The following is a 25,802-nucleotide window of genomic DNA, read 5'->3' on the forward strand; positions in this document are numbered from 1 at the left end:
TTCCCGCTGACAGCGCGACTCACTTCAGTTTCTGCATGGAGCGGACAGGAGCGGCGGTGTTGTACTGCTGCTCCGGTCAGCTTCATGTAGCAGAGCTGGATGTGTCGTGGGACTTCGTGGATTACGCCGGACCTGGAGGTGTGTTTGGGGATTTTAATAAAGTGGTGAAAGAGGGCGTTTTTTGTCTTTTATTTCAAATAAAGGATTTTTCGGGTGTGTGTGTTTATTTACTTTCACCAGGTCAATCATTGGGGGTGTCTCATAGATGCCTGCAACGATTAACTAGGACTTAGTGGCAGCTATGGGCTGCCATTAACTCCTTATTACCCAGATTGCCACCGCACCAGGGCAGTTCTGGATGAGCCGGGTACAGTCCCGGGACTGTCGCATCTAATCCATGTGGCGATTCCGGGCGGCTGCTGGCTGATATTTTTAGGCTGGGGGGCGCCCCATAACGTGGGACTCCCCATCCTGAGAATACCAGCCTTCAGCCGTGTGGCTTTACCCTGGCTGGTATCAGAATTGGGGGGGGCGACCGCACGTCGTTTTTTTTTATTATTTATTTTACTGCACTACATAGACCAGCCCACCGGCGGCTGTGATTGGTTGCAGTGAGACACCTGTCACTCAGCATGGGGGCGTGTCTGACTGCAACCAATCATAGGCGCCGGTGGGCGGGGGAAGCAGGGAATACGAGAGATTGAATAATGGGCGGCCGGCATTTTCAAAAGCAGGAGAAGCCGCCAGAGGAGTGTGACAGCTGTGCAGCTGATTGGTGAGTATGAGAGAGGGGGGAGAGGGATAGACCGACAGAGAGAGAGAGAGAGAGAGAGAGAGAGAGAGAGAGAGAGACAGACCGACAGGGAGACACAGAGACCGACAGACAGACAGACAGAGAGACCGACATTACAACCAATACGCACAAAAGAAGTGACATGTCACTTCTTAGAACGCGCGCTTCGGGCAGCAGCCGAAGCGCTGCGCTCTAATACGCCACGTGCGCACAGCTCCTGCATAATCTTCATAGATTATGCTGGGGACGCAGGATGCATGCAGTTATGCTGCGGTACAGATCGCAGCGTAACTGCATGTAAATACGCAGCGTGCGCACATAGCCTTAGGCAGGAGGCCATAGATGTCTAGAGGGAAGTAGTCGAAACCAGGAGATGATAAGTGCATGCACTAACATTTTCGTAGATTTGGGGTTGTGGGAAGGATGAGTTCTTGAAATATTTTTTTGGAGGTGGAGGTAGTAAGAGCTTAGAAATGAGGTTTGAAGGTAGGAGCAGGGTTAAGCTGGGTTTACACGCTGCAACATCGCAAAGGACATCGCTGTAACGTCACCGGTTTGGTGACGCAATAGCGATCTCCATAAGTCTCTGCTAAGTCTCTGGTGAGCGTTCAACCCGGCAAACCTGGCCAACAACTTACCAGCGATCCGGACCTGCAGAGCGACCTAGCTGGTTGTTGGGGACGTTGATAAGCAGCCTTTTGAAAGGGAAGTTGCTAACAAAGTCGCTGAAAAGGAGTCACACACTGAAACTTCATGCTGCACAGCGGGAAACAAAGGACCTAGGAATGGTCCTGAACGACTTGTAGTGATCAGCAACTTCCAGCAACTTCACAGCAGGGGCCAGGTCGCTGATAGGTTTCACACACTGCAACATCGCAAACAACATCGCTATTGCGTCACAAAACCGGTGACGTTACAGCGATGTCGTTTGAGATGTTGCAGTGTGTAAACCCAGCTTAACTCCAAGGCAGCAGACTTGTGATATCAGGAAAAGCATGATGAATTCCCCATCGAGGATAAAGATTCACCAACGTGCTGATAAGTGCAGATATCAGTATTTGCACCCCCAATCAGTAAGTTATCACCTGTTCTGCAGATAGGCGATAACTTTACGACAACCCCTTTAATTGCATATTGTTCTACATTTATAAGCCAGTCTCATATGCTAAAACCCTTACCTGAAGATGAAACCCTTTGGTGACTTGCCACCATGCCTTGCTTGCACCTTTCAGCAATCCCCACATCGAAATAGATAGAAGCATCCTTATGTTTTTTTGGTTCCTAACACAAAACAGTATAGGCATCCAGTCATTCTGATACACTATCCATTAATGTTCAAGCACTTCACTTAATTCCCGGCAGTGCTCACCTCTCCGCTAAGCTGATGAATAATCCGGAAGGTTAATTCCAATATCTTCTGCTCATTACAAGGTGAAGACCCATTGACATGGCTCTGGGTCCTGCTCCAGCCTCCTGCTAAAACGTGTGGACTTTCGAGGGGGGTTACTCTCTCACCTGATGTTTTCTTCACAACAACACAATCCTATAAAGCAAGGGAAAAAACAAAACAAAAAACAGATCGATGAGGGAAAATATTTTTTTTTATAAAATGTCTCCATGTGTAACATATATATATATATATATATATATATATACACACATATATACACACACATACACACACATCTATATACACACACATACATATGCAACCCTGGCAAAAATTTACAGACTCACCTCGCTGAGGAAGTTCATTGGGTTGTTTACCTTTTTTTTTAAAAAAAAAACAGAAAAACAGAACACAGACATGACGCAAAACTAAAGTAATTTCAAATGTCAACTTTGTGGCTTCAAGAAGCACTTAAAAAAGAGAATTTTGTTACCGTAAATTCTTTTTCTTATAGTTTCGTATTGGGAGACCCAGACCATGGGTGTTTAGCTTCTGCCTCCGGAGGACACACAAAGTACTACACTTAAAAGTGTAGCTCCTCCCTCTGAGCTTATACACCCCCTGGTAGCCAGTCCTAGCCAGTTTAGTGCAAAAGCTGAAGGAGAATAGCCACCCACAAGTAGAACCGAGTAAGAACCGGAACAACCGGAGACTCTGTCCACGACAACAGCCGGTGATAACACACGGAACAAGAAAATTGCCAACAGGCAACAGGGAGGGAGCTGGGTCTCCCAATATGGAACTATAAGAAAAAGAATTTACGGTAAGTAACAAAATTCTCTTTTTCTTTATCGTTCCTTTGGGAGACCCAGACCATGGGACGTTCCAAAGCTGTCCCTGGGTGGGAATAAACAGAAAAAACTAAGAAGTAGGCGGAGCCTAACTTCACAAGTGGGCGACAGCCGCCTGAAGGATGCGTCTGCCTAAGCTCGCATCTGCCGAAGTATGAGCATGCACTTGGTAGTGCTTCGAAAAGGTATGCAGGCTAGTCCAAGTGGCAGCCTGACAGACTTGTTGAGCCGTAGCCTGGTGCCTAAAAGCCCAAGAGGCACCGACAGCTCTGGTCGAGTGTGCTTTGATCCCCGGCGGGGGAGGCACCTGAGTACTCTGGTAGGCGACCGAAATGGTCGATCTAATCCAACGGGACAAGGTCGGCTTAGAAGCAGAGAGACCCTTGCGCCGCCCTGTGGTTAGCACAAAAAGAGAGGTGCACCGCCTAAGCGCAGCGGTGCGAGCCACATAAATCCGGAGAGCACGCACCAGATCTAGAGTATGCAGCGCTTTCTCAAAGCGATGAACAGGGGCCGGACAGAAGGAAGGCAAGGAAATATCCTGGTTAAGGTGGAAGGGAGAGACCACCTTAGGAAGAAAGTCCGGGGTCGGACGGAGAACTACCTTGTCTTGATGAAAAACCAAAAAAGGTGACTCCGAGGAGAGCGCAGCCAAATCAGAGACTCTCCTGAGAGAAGTTATGGCAACTAGAAAGGCCACCTTTTGAGAAAGGGAGGTTTCTTTTGTATCGTCTAAGAGGCTCAAAGGGGGGTTTCTGCAATACCGTGAGGACCAAGTTAAGGTCCCAGGGATCCAAGGGCCGCCGATAAGGTGGAATGATGTGAGACGTACCTTGCATGAAAGTGCGGATCTGAGCCAGCCGGGCGAGACGCCGCTGGAACAGCACTGATAGAGCTGAGACTTGTCCATTGAGAGAGTTGAGGGACAGTCCTAGCTGCAGACCGGACTGTAAAAAAGACAGAAAGGTCGGCAACGAGAATGGCCAAGGAGAATGGCCGGAAGAGCGACACCAGGACAGGAAAATTTTCCAAGTCCTGTGATAGATCTTGACGGAGGAAGACTTACGGGCCCGAGTCATAGTGGAGATGACTTCAGGAGGAATACCAGAAGCCGGTTGTTCAGTCAGCTGTGTTTAAAATCTGAACCAAATACAAACAACATGGGAAGGTTGTTAAAGGTAAACATACTGGTAGTCCAAGGAAGACATCAAAGCATCAAGACAGTAAACTTAAAGCAATATGTCTCCAAAACAGGAAATGCACAACAAAACAAATGAGGAATGAATGGGAGGAAACTGGAATCAATGTCTGTGACCGAACTGTAAGAAACTGCCTAAAGGAAAGTAGGATTTTTGTGTACTCACCGTAAAATCTCTTTCTCTGAGTCTTCATTGGGGGACACAGGACCATGGGTTATGCTGCTGTCACTAGGAGGCTGACACTAAGTAAACATAAAAAAGTTAGCTCCTCCCTAGCAGCATACACCCCGAGCCGGAGGCGGGCTCAGATCAGTTGGTGCACAAGCAGTAGGAGGAGTACCAGAATCACCATACATAAACACAAGTTGTAACTAAAACAATGCAGCCGTGCAAACAAGAGGTCTATGAACATAAGACCACTGAAAAAATAGCAGGCAAATGCAATTGAATCAACCAAAAAACCAAGCAGGGTGGGTGCTGTGTCCCCCAATGAAGACTCAGAGAAAGAGATTTTACGGTGAGTACACAAAAATCCTACTTTCTCTATCGTTTCATTGGGGGACACAGGACCATGGGACGTCCAAAAGCAGTCCCTGGGTGGGAATACCGAAAAACCCGCAGAGGCCGACAACAACAACCTCCCTCGGCGGGCTTGCACTATAATTGAATGCTGCCACCCTATTACAGGTGCGCAACTGCTGCCTGCAAGACCTTTCTCCCAAAAATAGCATCTGCCGATGCTTGGGTGTGAACGTGGTAGAACCTAGTAAAGGTGTGCAGGCTAGACCAGGTGGCGGCCTTGCAGACCTGGTCGGCCGACGCCTGATGCCTAATCGCCCAAGAGGCGCCCACTGCGCGGGTAGAGTGCGCCTTTACCCCCCGCGGCGGAGACTTGTCCCGAATCCGGTAGGCCTCTGATATGGCGGAACGGATCCATCTGGCAATTGTGGCCTTGGATGCCGATTCACCCTTCTTGGGACCAGAAGGGAGAACAAACAGACCATCTGACTTACGGAACGGCGCGGTCCTGGAGACATAAATTCTAAGTGCACGCACTAGGTCCAGGGTGTGCAAGGACCTCTCCAAGCTGCGAGAGGGGCCAGGACAGAAGGATGGAAGGATGATTTCCTCGTTAAGATGGAACGGGGAGACCACCTTTGGGAGAAAAGCGGGATCTGGCCGGAGAACCGCTTTGTCCTGGTGAAAAATCAAAAAGGGGGAACGACAAGAGAGAGCTGCCAGCTCTGACGTCCTGCGAATAGAAGTGATGGCAACAAGAAACACCACCTTCCAAGACAGGTGAGACAGGGAAGATTCTCGCAAGGGCTCGAATGGGGAGCCCTGAAGTGACCCTAGGACTAGATTAAGGTCCCACGGTTCTAGAGGCCGACGGTACGGCGGTGCCAGGTGGGCTACTCCCTGGATGAAGGTCTTAACCTGTGAACGAGCGGCCAGTGGCTTCTGAAACAGGATTGATAACGCCGATATCTGGCCCTTTAGTGTTGCGAGCGAGAGACCCGCATCTAGGCCTGACTGCAAGAATGCCAACAGGGAAGGAAGGGAGAAGGCGAGAGGAGAAGAAATATTCTGCTCTTCACACCACCTGAAGAAAACTTTCCACGTGCGGTGGTAAATCTTTGATGAAGATGGCTTCCTGGCCCTAATCATTGTCTGAATCACTCTTGAGGAAAAACCAGCCTTAGCTAGAACCCAGGATTCAATGGCCAGGCCGTCAAATTTAGGACCTGTGAGTTCTGATGGAAGAGAGGCCCCTGCTGCAGGAGATCTGGACGGTCTGGAAGGCGCCACGGAGCGTCTGCGAGGAGCTGAGTTAGTTCCGCGAACCATGCTCGCCTGGGCCAGTCCGGAGCCACTAGGATGACCGGTATCCCTTCCGCCTTGATCTTCTTGAGGACCCTCGGAATTAGAGGGAGCGGAGGGAAGATGTACGGGAGACTGAACTGGCTCCATGACAGGGTGAGGGCGTCGACTCCTAAAGCCAAGCGGTCGCGGCACCGCGCTACAAAGTGCGGAACTTGACGGTTGAACCGGGAGGCCATTAGGTCCACGTCCGGAACTCCCCATCTGTCGCAGATCTGGTTGAAGACTTCCCGGTTGAGGGACCATTCTCCGGAGGCGAGGCCTTCCCTGCTGAGGAAGTCCGCCGCCCAATTGTCCACGCCTGGGATGTGTACCGCTGAGATCAGGGAGTGATGACACTCGGCCCAGTGCAATATCTTCTTGACTTCTCGCATCGCCCCGACACTTCTTGTGCCGCCTTGGTGATTGATGTACGCCACCGCCGTCGCATTGTCCGACTGGATCCTGACCGGGCAACCCTGTACTAGGTGCCGAAACTGCTGCAAGGCTAGCCGGATGGCTCTTATCTCCAAAATGTTGATCTGGAGACAACTCTCTCTCGGTGACCATCGGCCCTGCGCTGTGTGATGTCGAAACACTGCTCCCCAGCCCTGGAGACTGGCGTCGGTGGTCACTATCTTCCAGTGGAGCGGGAGGAAAGACCTCCCTGATGCGAGGTTGCGCTGATTGAGCCACCAACTGAGGGAGTTGCGGGTCTCCGGCGAAAGATGAAACCTGCGGTCCAGAGAAAAGGGAGATCTGTCCCACTTCTTCAGCAAGGCCAGCTGGAGTGGCCGGAGATGGAACTGTGCAAAGGGTACCGCTTCCATCGCCGCCACCATACGACCGAGGACTCGCATGCCGAACCTGATGGACACTTGGCGCTGACGCTGAAGAGCGCGGAGTCCTCGTTGTAGGGAGGAGATCTCCTGTGTGAGGAAAACTCGCCCTTGGATGGTATCGAATACCATGCCTAAAAAGGTGATCCGACGGGCCGGGATCAGAGAGGACTTCTTCCGATTTATCAGCCACCCTAACCGTGAAAGGGTGTCGATCGTGACCTGAACCCCGAGACGACAGTCCTCGAAAGAAGAGCCCTTTATCAACATATCGTCCAAGTACGGGATGACCATGACACCCCTGGCATGCAGGACGGACATGGCAGCAGCCATGATCTTCGTAAAGACCCTGGGTGCGGATGCGAGGCCGAAGGGAAGAGCTGTGAACTGGAAGTGATCTTCCGCTATCGCAAAACGGAGGAACTGTTGGTGAGAGGAGGCTATCGGGACGTGAAGATAGGCGTCTTGAATATCCAGCGATGCCAGGAATTCGCCTACCTCCATGGACGCGATGACGGACCGGAGTGACTCCATTCGAAACGGCCGAGGTCTCACCGACCTGTTCAGAAGCTTTAGGTCGAGGACGGGACGGACAGAGCCGTCCTTTTTGGGGACCACGAAAAGGTTGGAATAGAACCCCTTGAAACGCTCTGCGGGAGGGACTGGTACCACGACTCCGGTTCGGAGGAGGGAGTCTATGGAGTGAAAGAACGCGCGAGCCCGCGCGGTAGACTCGGGAGGGCGAGATAGGAAAAACGTCTCGGTGGCTTTGCCTCGAATTCTATTTTGTAGCCTGATGTGATGATCTCTCTGACCCAGGCATCGGCGGTCAGGGGGATCCACACATGCTGAAAACGAGACAGGCGCCCTCCCACAAGTCTGGCGCTGTTGCGCGCCGACCGCGAGTCACTTGGAGGAACGACGGCGGTAACCAGAAGAGGATCTCGTGGACTGGCGGGGGCGTGAACGCCAGGCGGGATTGGTCTTGAATGACGGGGTCTTCCTGTCTCTCGGAGGGGAGCGGCTTTTCCGCGGCTGGGGATTGGAGCTGAAGCTGCGAAAGGACCGGAAACGAGCGGTGGAGCGCCGATTCTGGAAGCGCTTGGGGCGCAATTGGGGGAGAGATGTACTCTTTCCTCCCGTTGCATCGGAGATCAGCTGGTCCAGCCTATCTCCGAAGAGACGCTCCCCTAGGAAGGGCAGGGAAGTTAGTGACTTCTTAGAGGCCGCATCCGCGTTCCAGGAGCGGAGCCAAAGGGCTCGACGGATGGCCACATTGTTGCTGGCGGCCTGGGTCGCGCAACTTGCAGACGCCAGGGCTGCATTGAGCAAGTACTCACCGGCGAGGGAAATCTGCGAGGCGATGGGAACCAGGTCCGGATTGGTAGGAATGGCGCGGAGACCGCCGCGTAGCGTGTCCGCCCAGGACATCAGGGCCTTCGCCACCCAAACCGAGGCGAAGGCCGGAGAGAGGGATGAGCCCGCTGCCTCGAAGGCGGAACGGGCCAACCTGTCAATAGTACGGTCCGTAGGATCTTTGAGAGACGTACCGTTAGTGAGTGGAAGGACTGTGTGAGAAGACAGGCGGGAGACTGGGGGGGTCAACCACAGGGGAACCTGCCCAATCCTTTCGAAGACCCTCAGGAAAGGGATAATGCAAATCGATGGACTTACCGCTGGTAAATACCCTGTCCGGCTGTTGCCTGTGGCTGCGCAGTAACTCAGCGAATTCTGGATGTCCGCTGAATGTGTTCTGGGCCCGCTTCACCCGCTTAAAGGAGACCTGGGTGCTCTGGGAGGAGACTGGGTCCACCTGTACCTTCAAGGTCTGGTTTACTGCTTCTATCAGACTATTTACCATGTGCCGAATATCGGCCGCCTGCTCTGAGTCCTGTAGGGGTACCGCATCGGAATCATCCTCGGAGCAGTCAGAAGCCTCCCTGGAGGACTGACGGTCTGGACCTGGGGATGAAGGTGAAACCTGGGAAGAGTCTGAGGACGAGACCCGGCGGGTCCGTTTCTGAGCAGCAGAGGAGGACCCTGCAACGGGGCTCACCTGCTCCGGGGGCAATTGCGCCGGGTCTGCGGGAATCTGGGCGAGCGTCGGCAGCAGGCGTAGAGCTTGCGCGATGGTCCGAGAAGCCTCAGAGAGGGAATCTACGGACTGGGACAGGGACGCTAGCCAGTCGGGGGGGGGCGGGACGCAGGGCCCTGCAGCATATGGCGCTGTGGCGTCTGCGGTATCAGAAGCGTCGGCCGCGGAGTCCTGCGGAGGCTGCGCGTCTGTAGAACAGACGGAGCATAGTGGGGCGTCCTGACCCTGGGAAAATTTGGAGCTGCAGGAGGAGCATGCAAAAAATAGTGCAAAGGGGGCCTGCTTGGATTGGGTGGGCTTAGCCTTAGGCATGGTGCACACAGGTACTCTCCCTGGTGGCTGCTAGGAAGGAGACAGGAGAGGGTTAACTCGTCCCTAAACTCAGAGAATGCTACCTAGTGAGGGCTACTCCTTAGGAGCAGAGCTTACCCAGGTCCTGCGTGCTGCCCACCAGTCCAGAAGTGGAGTCCAGGAATGAGCTGGCCAGAAAACTCAGAACGCCGGCGTGCTGCAGCCTCAGGGGACCAGAGGCAGGCTAAAATGGAGAGGGGACGCTGGAGGAGGCTGGGGGAGGAGCAGGATTCCGGCGCGAAAAGTCTGGAGGATTCACAGCCCCCACCATCTGCCAGGAGGCAGAGCAGTGGGAGGTACAGAGGGAGACGACCGGCGGCCAATAGCATGCAGCGGGGGCGTGGCTAGGACGCAGGAGCGACTAGGCCGAAGCCGGGGACTAAATTTATGGAGGGGGCCGGGGGAAAGAGCAGGGAAGTCGGATCCTACCTGCAATCGGCGGCGCCGGCTCAGCGATGGATGCGGTGCAGGCAGAGCTCCCTGGCCCTGCCTGTGAACAGCGCTGCTCGTCCAGGAAGGCTCCGGGGGAGAGCGTGCTGAAGGCAGGGTAGTAGGCATCATGATGGGGGTAGACAGCCCCCTATCAGGAGAAGGCAGCGTGACAGGGCCCCATCTATCACAAACGCTGCTGAGGTTCCATCCCTGCTGTATTCCCCTGTACGCCCTTTGGGGTGATACCTCAGGGCGAATCAGGGGTGCCCACAAAACAACCTGCCCACACGCGCACCCCCGGGAGTGGTACCACGGGGACGGGCGGGGGAGAGGGCCCCGAAGTCTCAAGCCCCTGCGACCCTGGGGAGCGGTACCCACGGGGCTGCGGAGAATGAGTGAAGCGAATACCTGCAGAGAAGAAGACGACAGGTATGAGAGCGATGAGCGGCGCCGAAAAAAAAAAAATAAAAAAGCGCAAAAACATACATGGCTGAGGGGGGCCGAGACGGCCCACATCAGCCTCCTACGACACTAAGCTAAAAACTGATCTGAGCCCGCCTCCGGCTCGGGGTGTATGCTGCTAGGGAGGAGCTAACTTTTTTATGTTTACTTAGTGTCAGCCTCCTAGTGACAGCAGCATAACCCATGGTCCTGTGTCCCCCAATGAAACGATAGAGAAATGGGATTTACATACAGAAAAGCAAAACAAAAGCCATCATTAACAACTATACAGAAAAAAACAAGGTTACAATGGGCTAAGGAAAAGCAATTGTGGACTGTCGATGACTAGATGAAAGTCATATTCAGTGATGAATCGCGAATCTGCATTGGGTAAGGTGATGATGCTTGAACCTTTGTTTGGTGTCGTTCCAATGAGATTTATAAAGATGACTGCTTGAAGAGAAGATGTAAATTTCCACAGTCATTGATAAAATGAGGCTGCATGTCAGGTAAAGGCACGGGGGAGATAATGCATCCTGCCATAGAGCAAAAACTATGAAAACATTCCTTGAAAGAAAACACATAAGGTCAATGTCATGGCCTACAAATAGTCCGGATCTCAATCCAATTGATAATCTTTGGTGGAAGTTGAAGAAAATGGTCCATGACAAGGCTCCAACCTGCAAAGCTGATCTGGCAACAGCAAATCAGAGAAAGTTGGAGCCAGACTGATGAAGAGTACTGTTTGTCACTCATTAAGTCTGCGCCTAAGAGACTGCATACTGTTATAAAAGCCAGGAGGTGGTGCAACAAAATAGTAGTGATGTATTGGAGTTTTTGTTTGTTTTTCATGATTCCATAATTTTTACCTCACAATTGAGTGATGCCATTATTTTCCCACCTGTTTGGTCTTGAAAAATAACAGTTACTGGCTAGCACATTATGTTTTCATGATTTTTTTTTTTTTTTTTTAAACTTTGAATTTTTATTGAGATTTTCAATTTACGTTTTTCATACATAAAATAAAACATAAAATTCACAATTCTTATCGAACCTAGACAAACAATGACAGGACAGGTGAGGAGGGTTAGGAGGGGAGAGGAGAAATAGGAGGGAAGAGGGAAGGGTTTCAAGAGTCCATGCTCCTTCCATAGGACCCATAGGCCTCAGTCTCACAGATCCTCCTGTCCCGCAAAGTAGTCCCATGGTGCCCACACGGCCTGGAAGCGGTCAACTGTGTCATGCAATAGTGCCGTGAGATGTTCCATGCGTCTAACGTCCAGTAATCTATACTTGAGGCTCTGGAGTGAGGGTGTCCCTGGCTGCCTCCAATTCTTTGCAATTAAGCATCTGGCCGCCGTAAGGATGTGGGACAAAAGCTTAGAGGCCGTTTTTCCCAATCCCCCATTCCCAAGACCCAGAACATAGATCAGGGGATCAAGATCAACCTCTATATATAGTACTTTATGGATCAACCCTCTAACCCGCTCCCAGAAGGGGACTATCCCTGGACAGGACCAGAATATGTGCAGAATGGTGCCCCTGCCTCCCCCGCATCTCCAGCAACAAGCCGGTATGGAGGGGTCTATGCCATGAAGGAAATCTGGAGTGTGGTACCAAAATAGCAAAATTTTATAGATATTTTCCTTATATAGTGTGCATATTGACGTCTTGGCGGCGTTTCCCCAGATTGCTGCCCATTCCTGAGGAAGTATCCGCCTTCCCAATAGAGACTCCCATTTCCGCATGTATGGAAAAGACCCCTCGGGCCCCTCCCGTGAATCAGAAAGCAAAATGTAAATTTCCGAAATCAGCCCCTTAGTATCAGTGCCCCTTCTGCAAATTTTCTCAAAATCTGTGGGAATCGAGGCCCCTGCCCTGCCAAACAAGGAGCCAGCCAAGTCTCTGATCTGCAGATATTGGAAAAACTCTCGATTAGAGAGAGAGAATTTATCTCTAAGGTACTCAAAGGAATGGATCTGCATTGTACTTCCATCTATAATGTCTGCAAATCTGAATAGACCTGCCTTGAGCCAGGGGTGCACCATGTCCGACTCCAGACTGCTTGGGAGCAAGGGTTGGTATATGAAGGACACCAGAGGGGAGCAGGGGGATGCCAAAGGAAATCTTCTAATGCAAAATGCCCAGAGGTCCCTAGTGAACTGCATCGGTCCAAGAAGAGGGGGGGGCGAATCACACTGGGCCGGGGGCCACAGGAGCGCGTTTGGATGTATAGGCGCCAGCCAAAGTTTTTCAATCTCAGTCCACCTGTTGTATGCCCAAAGGGACACCCAACAGGGGATCCTCCTAAGATGGGCCGCCCAATAGTATTTTAGGATGTCCGGGACAGAAAGCCCCCCCCTGTTTCTCCGAGCCATCAACACCTCCCTGGCCACCCTATGACGTTTGTTACACCAAATAAATCTAAGGATAGCCGCCTGAAGGGACTTCAGCTCCTTTATTGGTACCTTAACTGGGAGGGTTTCAAAGAAATATAATAATTTTGGGAGCAAGCTCATTTTAACCGCCGCAATGCGCCCCATCCACGAAAGAGGGAGGGGCAACCACTTGCTCAAAAGAGTTCTCAGCTCTCGGAAAAGGGGGGGGAAGTTAAGGTTATAGAGGGAATCATAAGTAGATGTGAGGTTAACCCCCAGGTACTTGACCGCATCTGTCTTCCAACGAAACTTAAAATTCAAACGCAGGTAATCCAGGGCCACCGGGTCGAGATTCAAGGGCATTGCCTCCGTTTTGCTAGAGTTGATCTTATACCCCGAAAGGCTCCCGTACCTACCCAAGGTGCACATTAAAATTGGAAGGGACACATGGATGTTAGTAAGTGTAATGAGCACATCGTCGGCAAAAAGTGAGATTTTAAATGGTTTATTCCTGACCAGGACCCCCGAGATGTCTGGGTTGCTCCTGACCGAGGCCGCGAGGGGCTCTATGCATAGTGCAAAAAGGAGGGGGGACAGGGGGCACCCCTGCCTGGTGCCATTGGAGATGAGAAAAGGCTTAGAGATGTGGAGGGGGAGTTTGATAGAGGCCGTAGGAGCGCTATACAGGGACTTCAAGGCCCGCATAAAGCCACCCGAGATCCCAAAGACCTCCATTGTCTTGAAGAGAAAAGGCCACGCAAGGCGGTCAAAAGCCTTCTCTGCATCTAGACTCAACACCAACGCCTGTTGCTTCGTCCGATTTGCCACATCCACCAGGTCTATGACCTTCCTGGTGTTGTCCCCCCCCTGACGGCAAGGGACAAAACCCACCTGGTCTTTATACACGAGTTGGGGCAACCATCGATTAAGCCTGGCCGCCAAGAGCTTGGTGAACATCTTCAAATCGGAGTTCAAAAGGGCTATTGGTCTATAATTAGCACAGTCCAATGGGTCCCTGGGTGGCTTGGGCAGGAGGATTAAATGGGAGTGTAGCATGGATGGAGGGATAGGGTCACCCTGAAGGAAAGAGTTAAACAAGGCGGCCATGTGTGGGAGGAGCTCCGCCGCAAACACCTTGTAATAAAAATAAGTAAAGCCGTCCGGGCCCGGTGACTTCCCGCCAGGCAGGGCTTCCAATTTTCATGATTTTTTTAGCGTTTCTTAAAGCCAGAAAGTTGTAATTTGAAATTACTTACATATATATATACACACACACACACACATACATATATACACAGTGCCTTGCAAAAGTATTCGGCTCCCTTGAATTTTTCAACCTTTTCCCACATTTCAGGCTTTAAACAGAGATAAAAAATTTAAATGTTATGGTGAAGAATTAACAACAAGTGGGACACAATTGTGAAGTTGAACGAAATTTGCTTATTTTAAACTTTTTAACAAAAAAAAAAACCTGAAAAGTGGGGTGTGCAATATTATTCGTCCCCTTTAAGATAATACTTTGTAGCGCCACCTTTTGCTGTGATTACAGCTGCAAGTCGCTTGGGGTATGTCTCTATCAGTTTTGCACATCGAGAGACTGAAATTCTTGCCCATTCTTCCTTTACAAACAGCTCGATCTGAGTGAGGTTGGATGGAGAGCGCTTGTGAAAAGCAGTTTTCTGCTCTTTCCACAGATTCTTGATTGGATTCAGGTCTGGACTGTGACTTGGCCATTCTAACACCTGGATACGTTTGTGAACCATTCCATTGTAGATTTTGCTTTATGTTTGGGATCATTGTCTTGTTGGAAGACAAATCTCTGTCCCAGTCTCAGGTCTTTTCCAGACTCCAATAGGCTTTCTTTAAGAATGGCCCTGCATTTGGCTCCATCCACCTTCCCATCAGTTTTAACCATCTTCTCTGTCCCTGCTGAAGAAAAGCAGGGCCAAACCATGATACTGCCACCACAATGTTTAACAGTGGGGATGGTGTGTTCAGGATGATGAGCTGTGTTGCTTTTACGCCAAACACATTGTTTGACATTGTGCCCAAATAGTTCGATTTTGGTTTCATCTGACCAGAGCGTCTTCTTCCACATGTTTGGTGTCTCCCAGGTGGCTTGCGGTAAACTGTAAACACTTTCTATGGATATCTTTGAGAAATGGCTTTCTCCTTTGCACTCTTCCATAAAGGCCAGATTTGTGCAGTGTACGACTGATTGTTGTCCTATGGACAGACTCTCCCTCCTCAGCTGTAGATCTCTGCAGTTCATCCAGAGTGATCATTGGCCTCTTGGCTGCATCTCTGATCAGTCTTCTCCTTGTTTGAGATGAAAGTTTGAATGGACAGCTGGGTCTTGGTAGATTTGCAGTGATATGATACTCCTTCCATTTCAATATGATCGCTTGCACAGTGCTTCTTGGGATGTTTAAAGTTTTGGAAATCTTTTTGTAACCAAATCCAGCTATAAGCTTCTCTACAACAGTATCACGGACCTGCCTGTTGTGTTCATGATGCTATCTGCGCTTTAAACAGAACACTGACTATCACAGAACAGGTGCATTTATACGGAGACTTGATTACACATCATCAGTCATTTAAGGACAACATTGGATCATTCAGACATCCTCAATGAACTTCTGGAGTGAGTTTTCTGCACTGAAAGTAAAAGGGATGAATAATATTGCACGTCCCAATTTTCAGTTTTTTTTAAAAAGTTTAAAATAAGCAATAAATTTTGTTCAACTTCACAATTGTGTCCCACTTGCTGTTGATTTTTCATCATAACATCAACATTTTTATCTTTATGTTTGAAGCCTGAAATGTGGGAAAAGGTTGAAAAATTCAAGCGAGCCGAAGACTTTCGCAAGGCACTGTATATATACACACGCACGCATTACTTATATATATATATATATATATATTTATTATACACACACACACACACACACACACACACTGTGCTTGAGAAGAGTGACATGTACCATACTTTCCATAACGTCTCACCTCTCCAGTCAACAGGCACATGATCTCAAGGGTGAGATTGAATATATTCTCGGAAATCTTGCTCCTGTCTGCGTTTTCTTCCACTGGTCGTCGCTCTTCAGAATCTAGATTTGCCTAGAGGTGAAATAAAGAAAGAATCACCGTTATTACAGACAATGCAGTGGCTTAGACACCTACATACATGTCTATAGATATAGAAGCACAGATCGTACACCACACAGGCGCAGATCACCTCGCATCCACAGCAAAGCAATAGTGACAGTAATGGTGCTCCACAATGATGCTACGCTGCCTTGTCATGGTAGTACCTCATGTTTTCACCATAAAGGCTGTCTGCCGGCTGTGTGGATTTAGTGATCCACGTAATTCACAGGTGGAGGAGTGACATTACAAGGCGCTGAGCACAGTCTGGAGATGCCCATCAGACTAATCGGTGCACATTGCAATGCAGCGCTGTACAACCTCAAAGTTTTGGGGATTTTTTTTGTTTTTTTAAGGTTTACAAAAATGGTACACTTCAGTGATTTTCATAAATGGATCAATTTTTTTTTTTAAGTTTTTCCCTATACATTACATGTTAATCATGGACACAGCACAAGTTGTAGACTGATGACATCAGTTTGCTGTCTTAATTTCACAGGCCCATACACTTGTATAGGCACTTTTCATCCATGATGCCAGTAATACTCTTACATGTCTCCATGAGTTTTGCATGGTCATAAGATTCCCCAAAAAACAGACATATGAACAGCCCCATAGATTATAACGGTCACACATATCCGTGAAAAAAATAAAAAATGATAAAATACGTACATGAAACAGACATCGCTAACAGTATCCCCTGAGAGGGGCAGATTAAAGTCACTTACAGCCCAGAAAATTAATATGGATATGTGGACTATTAGGGGGAAAATTAATTTACACCGCCAGGTATAGGAGTGTAGGCAGAAGTATGGGCAGCTGTCAGACATATACCGTCATGGCTGAAACTCTTGAAATTGCTGCAAAAAATGAAGTACTTCTCCCAGAAAATTATTGCAATTACACGTTTTGTGTGTATAGTAACACAAAACAAAATAACAAAACTAAACACAACAACACAGAAGAAAAGGTAAATTGATCATAATTTCACACAAGACACCAAAAATGGTAAGTACAAAGTTGTTGGCACCCTCATATTTGGTTGCTCACCCTTTGGAATAAATAACTGCAATCAATGCTTCCTATAACCATCAACAAGCTTCTTACACCTCTCAGCTGGAACTTTGGACCACTCTTTTGCAAACTGCTCCAGGTCTCTCATATTTGAACAATGCCTTCTCCCATCAGGAATTTTAAGATCTCTCCACTGGTCAATGGGATTTAGATCCGGACTCAATGCTGACACTTTAGAATGCTCCAGCGCTATGTTTCCATCCATTTTTGGGTTCTTCTTGGAAGTACGTTTTGGGCCATTGTCCCGCTGGAAGACCCACGACCTACTACACAAACAGAAATCTGACACTTGCACTACATTGTAATCCAAAATCCTTTAGCAACCTTCAGATTTCATGATGCCTTGTACACAGTCAAGGCTTCCAGTGAGAGAGGCAGCAAAACAATGCCAAAGCATCTTTGAACCATCTCTGACTGTAGGTCCTATGTTTTTTTCTTTGTAGGCATCATTCCTTTTTCAGAAACTGTATAGTGATGAGCTTTACCAAAAAGCTCTGACCTGTCTACAGGACAATTTCCCAGAATGATTTTGGCTAGTTCACATAAGTTTTGACAAACAGCATAGTAGCTTTTGTATGTCTCTGTGTTATGGTCAGGAGACTGCAAAAGATCTTGCAAAAAACCCATAAAAAAAAAAAAAAAAAAAAAAAAAATGGTAGAAGATAATACACAAGAGCATTTGGAAACTTGGCTGGCTGCAATCCACTTACACAAACACAACTAGAAGTAGCAGTGGAGCATTAGACGCCTCGTCACCACTGGAGAACCTCAAAGATGGAATGAGGATTCCTGACTTGCCTCAGAGCAGCCCCAAAGGAAGGTCAAAGCCCCCAATAAATAATGACGGTGATGTAAGAAAGAAACAACACATAGATGGTAGATATAGAATTAAGCAACGTGAGGCCCTGCTAGCTAGATACAAAAGTATAGGATAGATTGCTAGTTGCAGCCAGTAAAAGAAGGGAATTTTGTTTACTTACCGTAAATTCCTTTTCTTCTAGCTCCAATTGGGAGACCCAGACAGTGGGTGTATAGCTACTGCCTCTGGAGGCCGCACAAAGAACTACACTTAAAAGTGTAAGGCCCCTCCCCTTCTGGCTATACACCCTCCCGTAGGAGTACGGATTCCTCAGTTTTAGTACCAAAGCAAGGAGGAGGAAAGCCAATAACAGTTTCAAAAACAAATTCAATCCGATAACAAGATCGGAGAACTTAAGAAACAACATGAACAACATGTGCACCCGAAAAACGAAACCCTAAGAACAAATAGGGCGGGTGCTGGGTCTCCCAATTGGAGCTAGAAGAAAAGGAATTTACGGTAAGTAAACAAAATTCCCTTCTTCTTTTTCGCTCCTAATTGGGAGACCCAGACAGTGGGACGTCCAAAAGCAGTCCCTGGGTGGGTAAAAAGATACCACATGAACGGGCTGTCAGACAGCCTCTTCCTACAGGTGGGCCACCGCCGCCTGAAGGACCTGTCTACCTAGGCTGGCATCTGCCGAAGCGTAGGTATGCACTTGATAGTGTTTGGTAAACGTGTGCAGACTCGACCAGGTAGCCTGGCACACTTGCTGAGCCGTAGCCTGATGCCGCAATGCCCAGGACGCACCCACGGCTCTGGTAGAATGGGCCTTCAGTCCAGATGGAATCGGAAGCCCAGCAGAACGGTATGTGTGAAGAATTGGTTCCTTGATCCACCGCGCAAGGGTGGATTTGGAAGCTTGCGATCCCTTATGCTGACCAGCGACTAGGACAAAGAGCGCATCAGAACGGCGTAGAGGCGCCGTGCGAGAAATGTAAATCCTGAGTGCTCTCACCAGGTCCAACAGATGTAAACCCTTTTCAAATTGGTGAACTGGATGCGGACACAAAGATGGCAAAGTGATATCCTGATTGAGATGAAAGGAAGAAACCACCTTGGGAGAAAACTCCGGAATTGGACGCAGTACTACCTTGTCTTGGTGAAACACCAGGAAGGGAGATTTGCAAGATAACGCCGCTAGCTCGGACACTCTTCGAAGAGATGTGACCGCCACAAGAAAAACTACTTTTTGTGAAAGCCGAGAAAGGGAAACCTCTTTCAACGGCTCGAAAGGCGGCTTCTGGAGAGCAATGAGAACCTTGTTCAGATCCCAGGGTTCCAATGGCCGTTTGTAAGGAGGAACGATATGACAAACTCCTTGGAGAAAAGTGCGTACTTTAGAAAGCCGTGCCAAGCGCTTCTGAAAGAATACGGATAGCGCGGAGACTTGACCCTTAAGCGAGCTAAGCGACAAACCTTTTTCCAACCCAGACTGCAGGAAGGAAAGAAAAATTGGCAATGCAAATGGCCAGGGAGAAAACCCTTGAGCCAAGCACCACGCTAAGAATATCTTCCACGTCCTGTGATAGATCTTAGCTGAGGATGGTTTTCTAGCCTGTCTCATTGTGGCAACAACTTCATGAGATAAACCTGAGGCCGCTAGGATCCAGGACTCAATGGCCACACAGTCAGGTTCAGGGCCGCAGAATTCAGATGGAAAAACGGCCCTTGAGACAGCAAATCTGGACGGTTTGGTAGTGTCCACGGTTGGCCTACCGTGAGATGCCACAGATCCGGGTACCACGACCTTCTTGGCCAATCTGGAGCGACGAGTATGGCTCGATGGCAGTCGGACTTGATTTTCCGGAGAACTCTGGGTAACAATGCTAGAGGTGGGAACACATAGGGGAGTCGGAATTGCGACCAATCCTGAACCAAGGCGTCTGCCGCCAGCGCTCGGTGATCGTGAGACCGTGCCATGAAAACTGGGACCTTGTTGTTGTGCCGTGACGCCATCAGATCGACGTCCGGCGTCCCCCAGCGGCAACAGATCTGTTGAAACACGTCCGGGTGAAGGGACCATTCTCCTGCGTCCATGCCCTGGCGACTGAGAAAGTCTGCTTCCCAGTTTTCCACGCCTGGGATGTGAACTGCGGATATGGTGGATGCTCTGCTTTCCACCCACGTCAAAATCCGCTGGACTTCTTGAAAAGCTTGGCGACTGCGTGTTCCCCCTTGGTGGTTGATGTACGCCACCGCCGTGGAATTGTCCGACTGAATCCGAATCTGCTTGCCTTCCAGCCATTGTTGGAAGGCTCGCAGGGCAAGATAGATTGCTCTGATTTCCAGAACATTGATCTGCAGGGTGGACTCTTCCTGAGTCCACGTCCCCTGAGCCCTGTGGTGGAGAAACACCGCTCCCCACCCTGATAGGCTCGCATCCGTCGTGACCACTGCCCAGGACGGGGGAAGGAACGACTTTCCCTGTGACAATGAGGTGGGGAGAAGCCACCAACGCAGAGAGTCCTTGGCAGTTTGAGAGAGGGAGACAGTCCTGTCGAGGGACGTCGATTTCCCATCCCATTGGCGTAGAATGTCCCATTGTAGAGGGCGCAGATGAAACTGCGCGAACGGGACTGCCTCCATTGCTGCTACCATCTTTCCTAGGAAATGCATGAGGCGCCTCAGTGAGTGCGACTGGCTCTGAAGGAGAGATTGCACTCCAGTCCGTAGCGAGCACTGCTTGTCCAGTGGAAGCCTCACTATCGCTGAGAGAGTATGAAACTCCATGCCAAGATAAGTCAGAGATTGGGTCGGGGTTAGATGAGACTTTGGAAAGTTGATAATCCACCCGAAACTCTGGAGAGTGTCTAGTGCCACCTTCAGACTGTGTTGGCATGCCTCTTGAGAGGGTGCCTTTATAAGCAGGTCGTCTAGATACGGGATGACCGAGTGACCCTGCGAGTGCAGAACAGCTACTACTGCTGCCATGACTTTGGTGAAGACCCGGGGGGCTGTTGCCAGACCGAAAGGTAACGCTACGAACTGTAGGTGTTCGTCGTGTATGACGAAGCGTAGGAAACGCTGATGCTCTGGTGCAATCGGCACGTGGAGATACGCATCTTTGATGTCTATTGATGCTAGAAAATCTCCTTGAGACATTGAGGCTATGACGGAGCGTAGGGATTCCATCCGGAACCTCCTGACTTTTACGTGTCTGTTGAGCAACTTTAGATCCAGGACGGGTCGATACGATCCGTCCTTTTTTGGGACCACAAACAGATTGGAGTAAAAACCGTGACCTTGTTCCTGAAGAGGGACGGAGGTCACCACTCCTTCCGCCTTTAGAGCGGCCACCGCCTGCAACAGAGCATCGGCTCGGTCTGGTGGTGGAGAAGTTCTGAAGAAACGAGTTGGCGGACGAGAACTGAACTCTATCCTGTACCCGTGAGACAGAATATCCCTCACCCAACGGTCTTTGACGCGTGACAGCCAAATGTCGCCAAAGTGGGAAAGCCTCCCACCGACCGCGGGTGTGGGAATCGGAGACCGCAAGTCAGGAGGACGCCGTCTTGGCAACGGTTCCTCCGGCTGTCCTCTTTGGGCGTGACTGAGACCTCCAAGAATCTGAGCGTCTCTGGTCTTTTTGAGTCTTTTTTGACGAGGCGAATTGGGACCTGCCCGGTCCTCGAAAGGACCGATAACCAGACTGACCCTTCCTCTGTTGGGGTTTGTTTTGTCTGTGTTGCGGTAAGGATGAGTCCTTACCCTTGGAGTGTTTGATGATTTCATCCAAACGCTCTCCAAACAATCGGTCACGAGAAAAAGGCAAATTGGTTAAGCACTTCTTGGAATGAGAATCTGCTTTCCAATGTCTCAACCACAGGGCCCTACGCAAAACAACGGAGTTGGCTGACGCCACTGCCGTGCGGCTTGTAGCGTCAAGAACAGCATTAATCGCGTACGACGCGAATGCCGCCATTTGCGAGGTCAATGGTGCTACCTGCGGGGCAAATGCACGTGTGACTGAGTCGACTCGCGCAAGCCCGGCTGAGATAGCTTGGAGTGCCCATACGGCCGCAAAAGAAGGCGCTAATGACGCTCCAATCGCTTCATAGATGGATTTCAGCCAGAGCTCCATCTGCCTGTCAGTGGCATCTTTAAGTGCCGCTCCATCTTCAACTGCAACCAAGGATCTAGCTGCAAGCCTGGAAATTGGAGGATCCACTTTTGGACACTGGGTCCAACCCTTGACCACCTCAGGGGGAAAAGGGTAGCGTGTATCTTTAAGCCGTTTAGGAAAACGCCTTTCAGGATAAGCGTGGGGTTTCTGGATTGCGTCTCTAAAGTCAGCGTGGTCCAGAAAAGTGCTTAATGTACGCTTAGGGTATCTGAAATGGATTCTCTCGTGCTGCGAAGCTGACTCCTCTACAAGAGGAGCTGGTGGGGAAATATTTAACATCTTATTGATGTTAAATATAAGATCATTAACTATGGCGTCACCATCTGGTGTATCTAGATTGAGAGCGGTCCCAGGATCAGAATCCTGATCAGTTACGTCCGCCTCATCACCCATAGATTCATCTCGCTGGGATCCTGACCATTGAGATGAATGTGAAGGCCCGTCATAGCGAGCCCTCTTAGGCTGCCCGGGGCCATCGTCCGAGTCAGAGTCTTCACCCTGAGGTGTATATGCCCGTCCCGGAGCTTGGAGCTGAGGGGGACCAGGGGGCAATGATTGCACAGTGTCCGTGGCCTGAAGTACAGGCCTAGCTCGCAATGTGTCAAGAATTTGTGACATAGTGAGAGACATTCTGTCAGCAAAAGCTGCAAACTCAGTTCCTGTCACCTGGACAGCATTCACAGGTGGTACACCCTGGGTCACGTCCAGCAGAGGTCCCGACTGTGCAAGCGCCGCAGGGGCCGAGCACTGCACACAATGGGGGTCCGTGGAGCCTGCTGGTAGAAAAGTCCCACATGCGGTGCAGGAAGCATATAATGTCTGTGCCTTGGCACCCTTGCGTTTTACGGCCGACATGCTGCTGGCTCTCTGCAATGTGAGAGAGTCTATAGCCAAAGGGCGACCAGCGCTATGTAATACCAAGTATTTGTAGAAACAAAATACTAAGAATACTACTGGCACAAGAGGGGGTGAGCCCTGAGGGCTGCTTACCGCCCGCTGAATAGCGGGTAAGAGGCGCAGAATTCCTTGTCTGGGTCTCCCCGGCTCCCCTCTGCAGCTCAGCGCGTCAGCAGGAATGGCTGCCGGCGTCTGTGGAGAGGGGCGGTCCGTGGGAGTTCCCAAACAGAAGTGCGGGAAACAGTGTCCCCTCTGTGCCGATTGTGAGGGCTGGAGTATGTAAAAACGACTCCAGCCCTCGGCGCTGATGCACTGGCCAGCGTCCCGCCCCTCTCCTGACTGGCAGGTCTGGGGGCGGGAACGAACGGAAGCAGGCCGCAAAAGCCGGGGACTCGAGTTATCAGCGCGGCCGCCGTAAAAGCGCGGGCCGCGCTGAAGGGCCATGTCCCTGATGTACTCCGCTCCATCCAGCATCTTCTCCAGGGGCTGTAGATGGAGCACGGTCTCAGTGCCTGGAGACCAGTAAATCCCACTTCACCCAGAGCCCTGTAAAAAGGGATGGGGAAGGAATCAGCATGTGGGCTCCTGCCGCCGTACCCGCAATGGGTACCTCAACCTTACAAACACCTCCGACATACAGTGGGGTGAGAAGGGAGCATGCTGGGAGCCCTGTATGGGCCCTCTTTTCTTCCATCCGACATAGTCAGCAGCTGCTGCTGACTAAAAACAATGGAGCTATGCGTGCGTGTCTGACCTCCTGCGCACAAAGCTAAAACTGAGGAATCCGTACTCCTACGGGAGGGTGTATAGCCAGAAGGGGAGGGGCCTTACACTTTTAAGTGTAGTTCTTTGTGCGGCCTCCAGAGGCAGTAGCTATACACCCACTGTCTGGGTCTCCCAATTAGGAGCGAAAAAGAAACCCTAAATAATGCTAACACCTGATAATCAAAAATTCCCTTAAAGATCACACGATCCTTCCTCCCATTATTTCAGGAACTCTTGTGCAAATACATTTAAATAGAAAATGCAAACTATAAAAACACAGGAGATACAAAAATACAAGACTCCTGATCCAACAGGGAGTAAAAATGGGAATATTCTCAAGCACAGATTTAGAAGAAAAAAAAAAAAAAGATTAAGCAGAAACGCCCTTCAGTGCAAATTTAGCCTTTAACCAAGGCCAGGCTAAGAACAAAATACTTATCAGGCATAGCTGCAGACTCAGGATGACATGGAAACAAAACCGATGCAAAGGAACGAAGAAACCGCTGTGGAAATCATTCCTGGAATATCCAAAAAGGAGCTGAAAAAAGGCAAAACAAAACTTACAGGGAAAGGCAAAAGCCTAAAGGCTGGAGGACAAATTCAGGACATCTTAACATGGAGCAGAAACAATTATCACCGGCAAAGGTTAGACAGAGACTGCCTTCCTACATTCCCCCCGGCTGGACTCCATAGGCTTCCTGAAACAGCAATCATCTCCAACACCTATCTGAGCGGCAGATGCAGAATCAGACTCACTACCAATACTAGCCACCAGAGGCTGCCCAGAAACACTCCCGGGAACAGCACCATCTCTGATGATATTCACAACATCTCTGTGTCAGCAGTGGGGTCCTCCTGGGTCTCCTGCCATAGCATTTCATTCAAAGGTTGACAGACAGTTCGCACTGACACTGATACAACCTGAGCCAGAAGGAAAGCTTAAAATCCTTGGGAACTTGATTGGGGCTGTTAATTCACTAACCATGCAATCTTTCATTAATTTTGCTCTGCCGTCCACATCTAGGGAGATTAGCTACAGTGCTATGGATTGTAAACTACTTGAATATGTTGCACACCTTGGACAAGGGAACATCAAGATCTCTGGAGATGGACTTGTAACTGTGAGATTGATATTTTTCAAGAATTTTGATTCTCAAGTTTTCAGATAGTTCACTTCTCTTTCTGTTCTCCGTGCTTAATGTGGTACACACAGACAATGGAATGATTGAGTCAACTTCTCGACTTTTTACCTGGTTTCGGGTGTGATATTCATATTGCCCACATTTGTTACTTGCCACAGGGGAGTTTGAATGACCATCACATGCATGACAAAAGTTGTGTACTAACAATTTTGGACTGGGGTGTCAACGGTTTTGTCAGACCTATTTTTAGGTTGTGTGTGAAATGTCCAATCTGCCTTTTTTTTTTTTAAATAAACAAGTGATTAACAAAACATGAGTAAATGGAATATTTTTCTGGGAGAAATTCTTCATTTTCAAGTGTGCCAACACTTACCGCCATGACTAATATCTATAGGAAATGCTTCCATTTTTGGGTGCTTGTCATTCAGAAACAAAGAAGGGAATTTTGTTTACTTACCGTAAATTCCTTTTCTTCTAGCTCCAATTGGGAGACCCAGACAATTGGGGTGTATAGCTACTGCCTCCGGAGGCCACACAAAGTATTACACTCAAAAGTGTAACCCCTCCCCTTCTGCCTATACACCCCCCGTGGGATCACGGGCTCCTCAGTTTTAGTGCAAAAGCAAGAAGGAGGAAAGCCAATAACTGGTTTAAGAACAAATTCAATCCGAAGAAACATCGGAGAACCGAAACCATTCAACATGAACAACATGTGTACCCGAAAAAACAAAAATCCCTAAGAAAACAGGGCGGGTGCTGGGTCTCCCAATTGGAGCTAGAAGAAAAGGAATTTACGGTAAGTAAACAAAATTCCCTTCTTCTTTGTCGCTCCTAATTGGGAGACCCAGACAATTGGGACGTCCAAAAGCAGTCCCTGGGTGGGTAAAATAACCCCTCGTGATAGGACCGTAAAACAGCCCTTTCTTACAGGTGGGCAACCGCCGCCTGAAGGACTTGTCTACCTAGGCTGGCGTCCGCCGAAGCGTAGGTATGCACCTGATAATGCTTGGTAAAAGTGTGCAGACTCGACCAGGTAGCCGCCTGGCACACCTGCTGAGCCGTAGCCTGGTGCCGTAATGCCCAGGACGCACCCACGGCTCTGGTAGAATGGGCCTTCAGCCCTGAGGGAACCGGAAGCCCAGCAGAACGGTAGGCTTCAAGAA

General features: G+C 49.6%; 1 protein-coding gene across 1 annotated transcript in view; it reads right to left on the reverse strand.

Annotated features, from left to right (window-relative positions):
- LOC142311194 (uncharacterized) overlaps positions 1-25,802 on the reverse strand; it is a 39,407-nt gene that overhangs the window by 5,785 nt on the left and 7,820 nt on the right. Inside the window, exons 4-6 of the mRNA XM_075349387.1 lie at positions 15,636-15,749; positions 2,163-2,336; positions 1,972-2,074 (exon numbers count right to left, since the gene is read on the reverse strand). Coding sequence (XP_075205502.1) covers positions 1,972-2,074; positions 2,163-2,336; positions 15,636-15,749 — 391 coding nt within the window. The remainder of the gene's footprint in view (positions 1-1,971; positions 2,075-2,162; positions 2,337-15,635; positions 15,750-25,802) is intronic.

This window comes from Anomaloglossus baeobatrachus, chromosome 5, assembly GCF_048569485.1.
Source record: "Anomaloglossus baeobatrachus isolate aAnoBae1 chromosome 5, aAnoBae1.hap1, whole genome shotgun sequence".
Lineage (NCBI taxonomy): Eukaryota > Metazoa > Chordata > Amphibia > Anura > Aromobatidae > Anomaloglossus > Anomaloglossus baeobatrachus.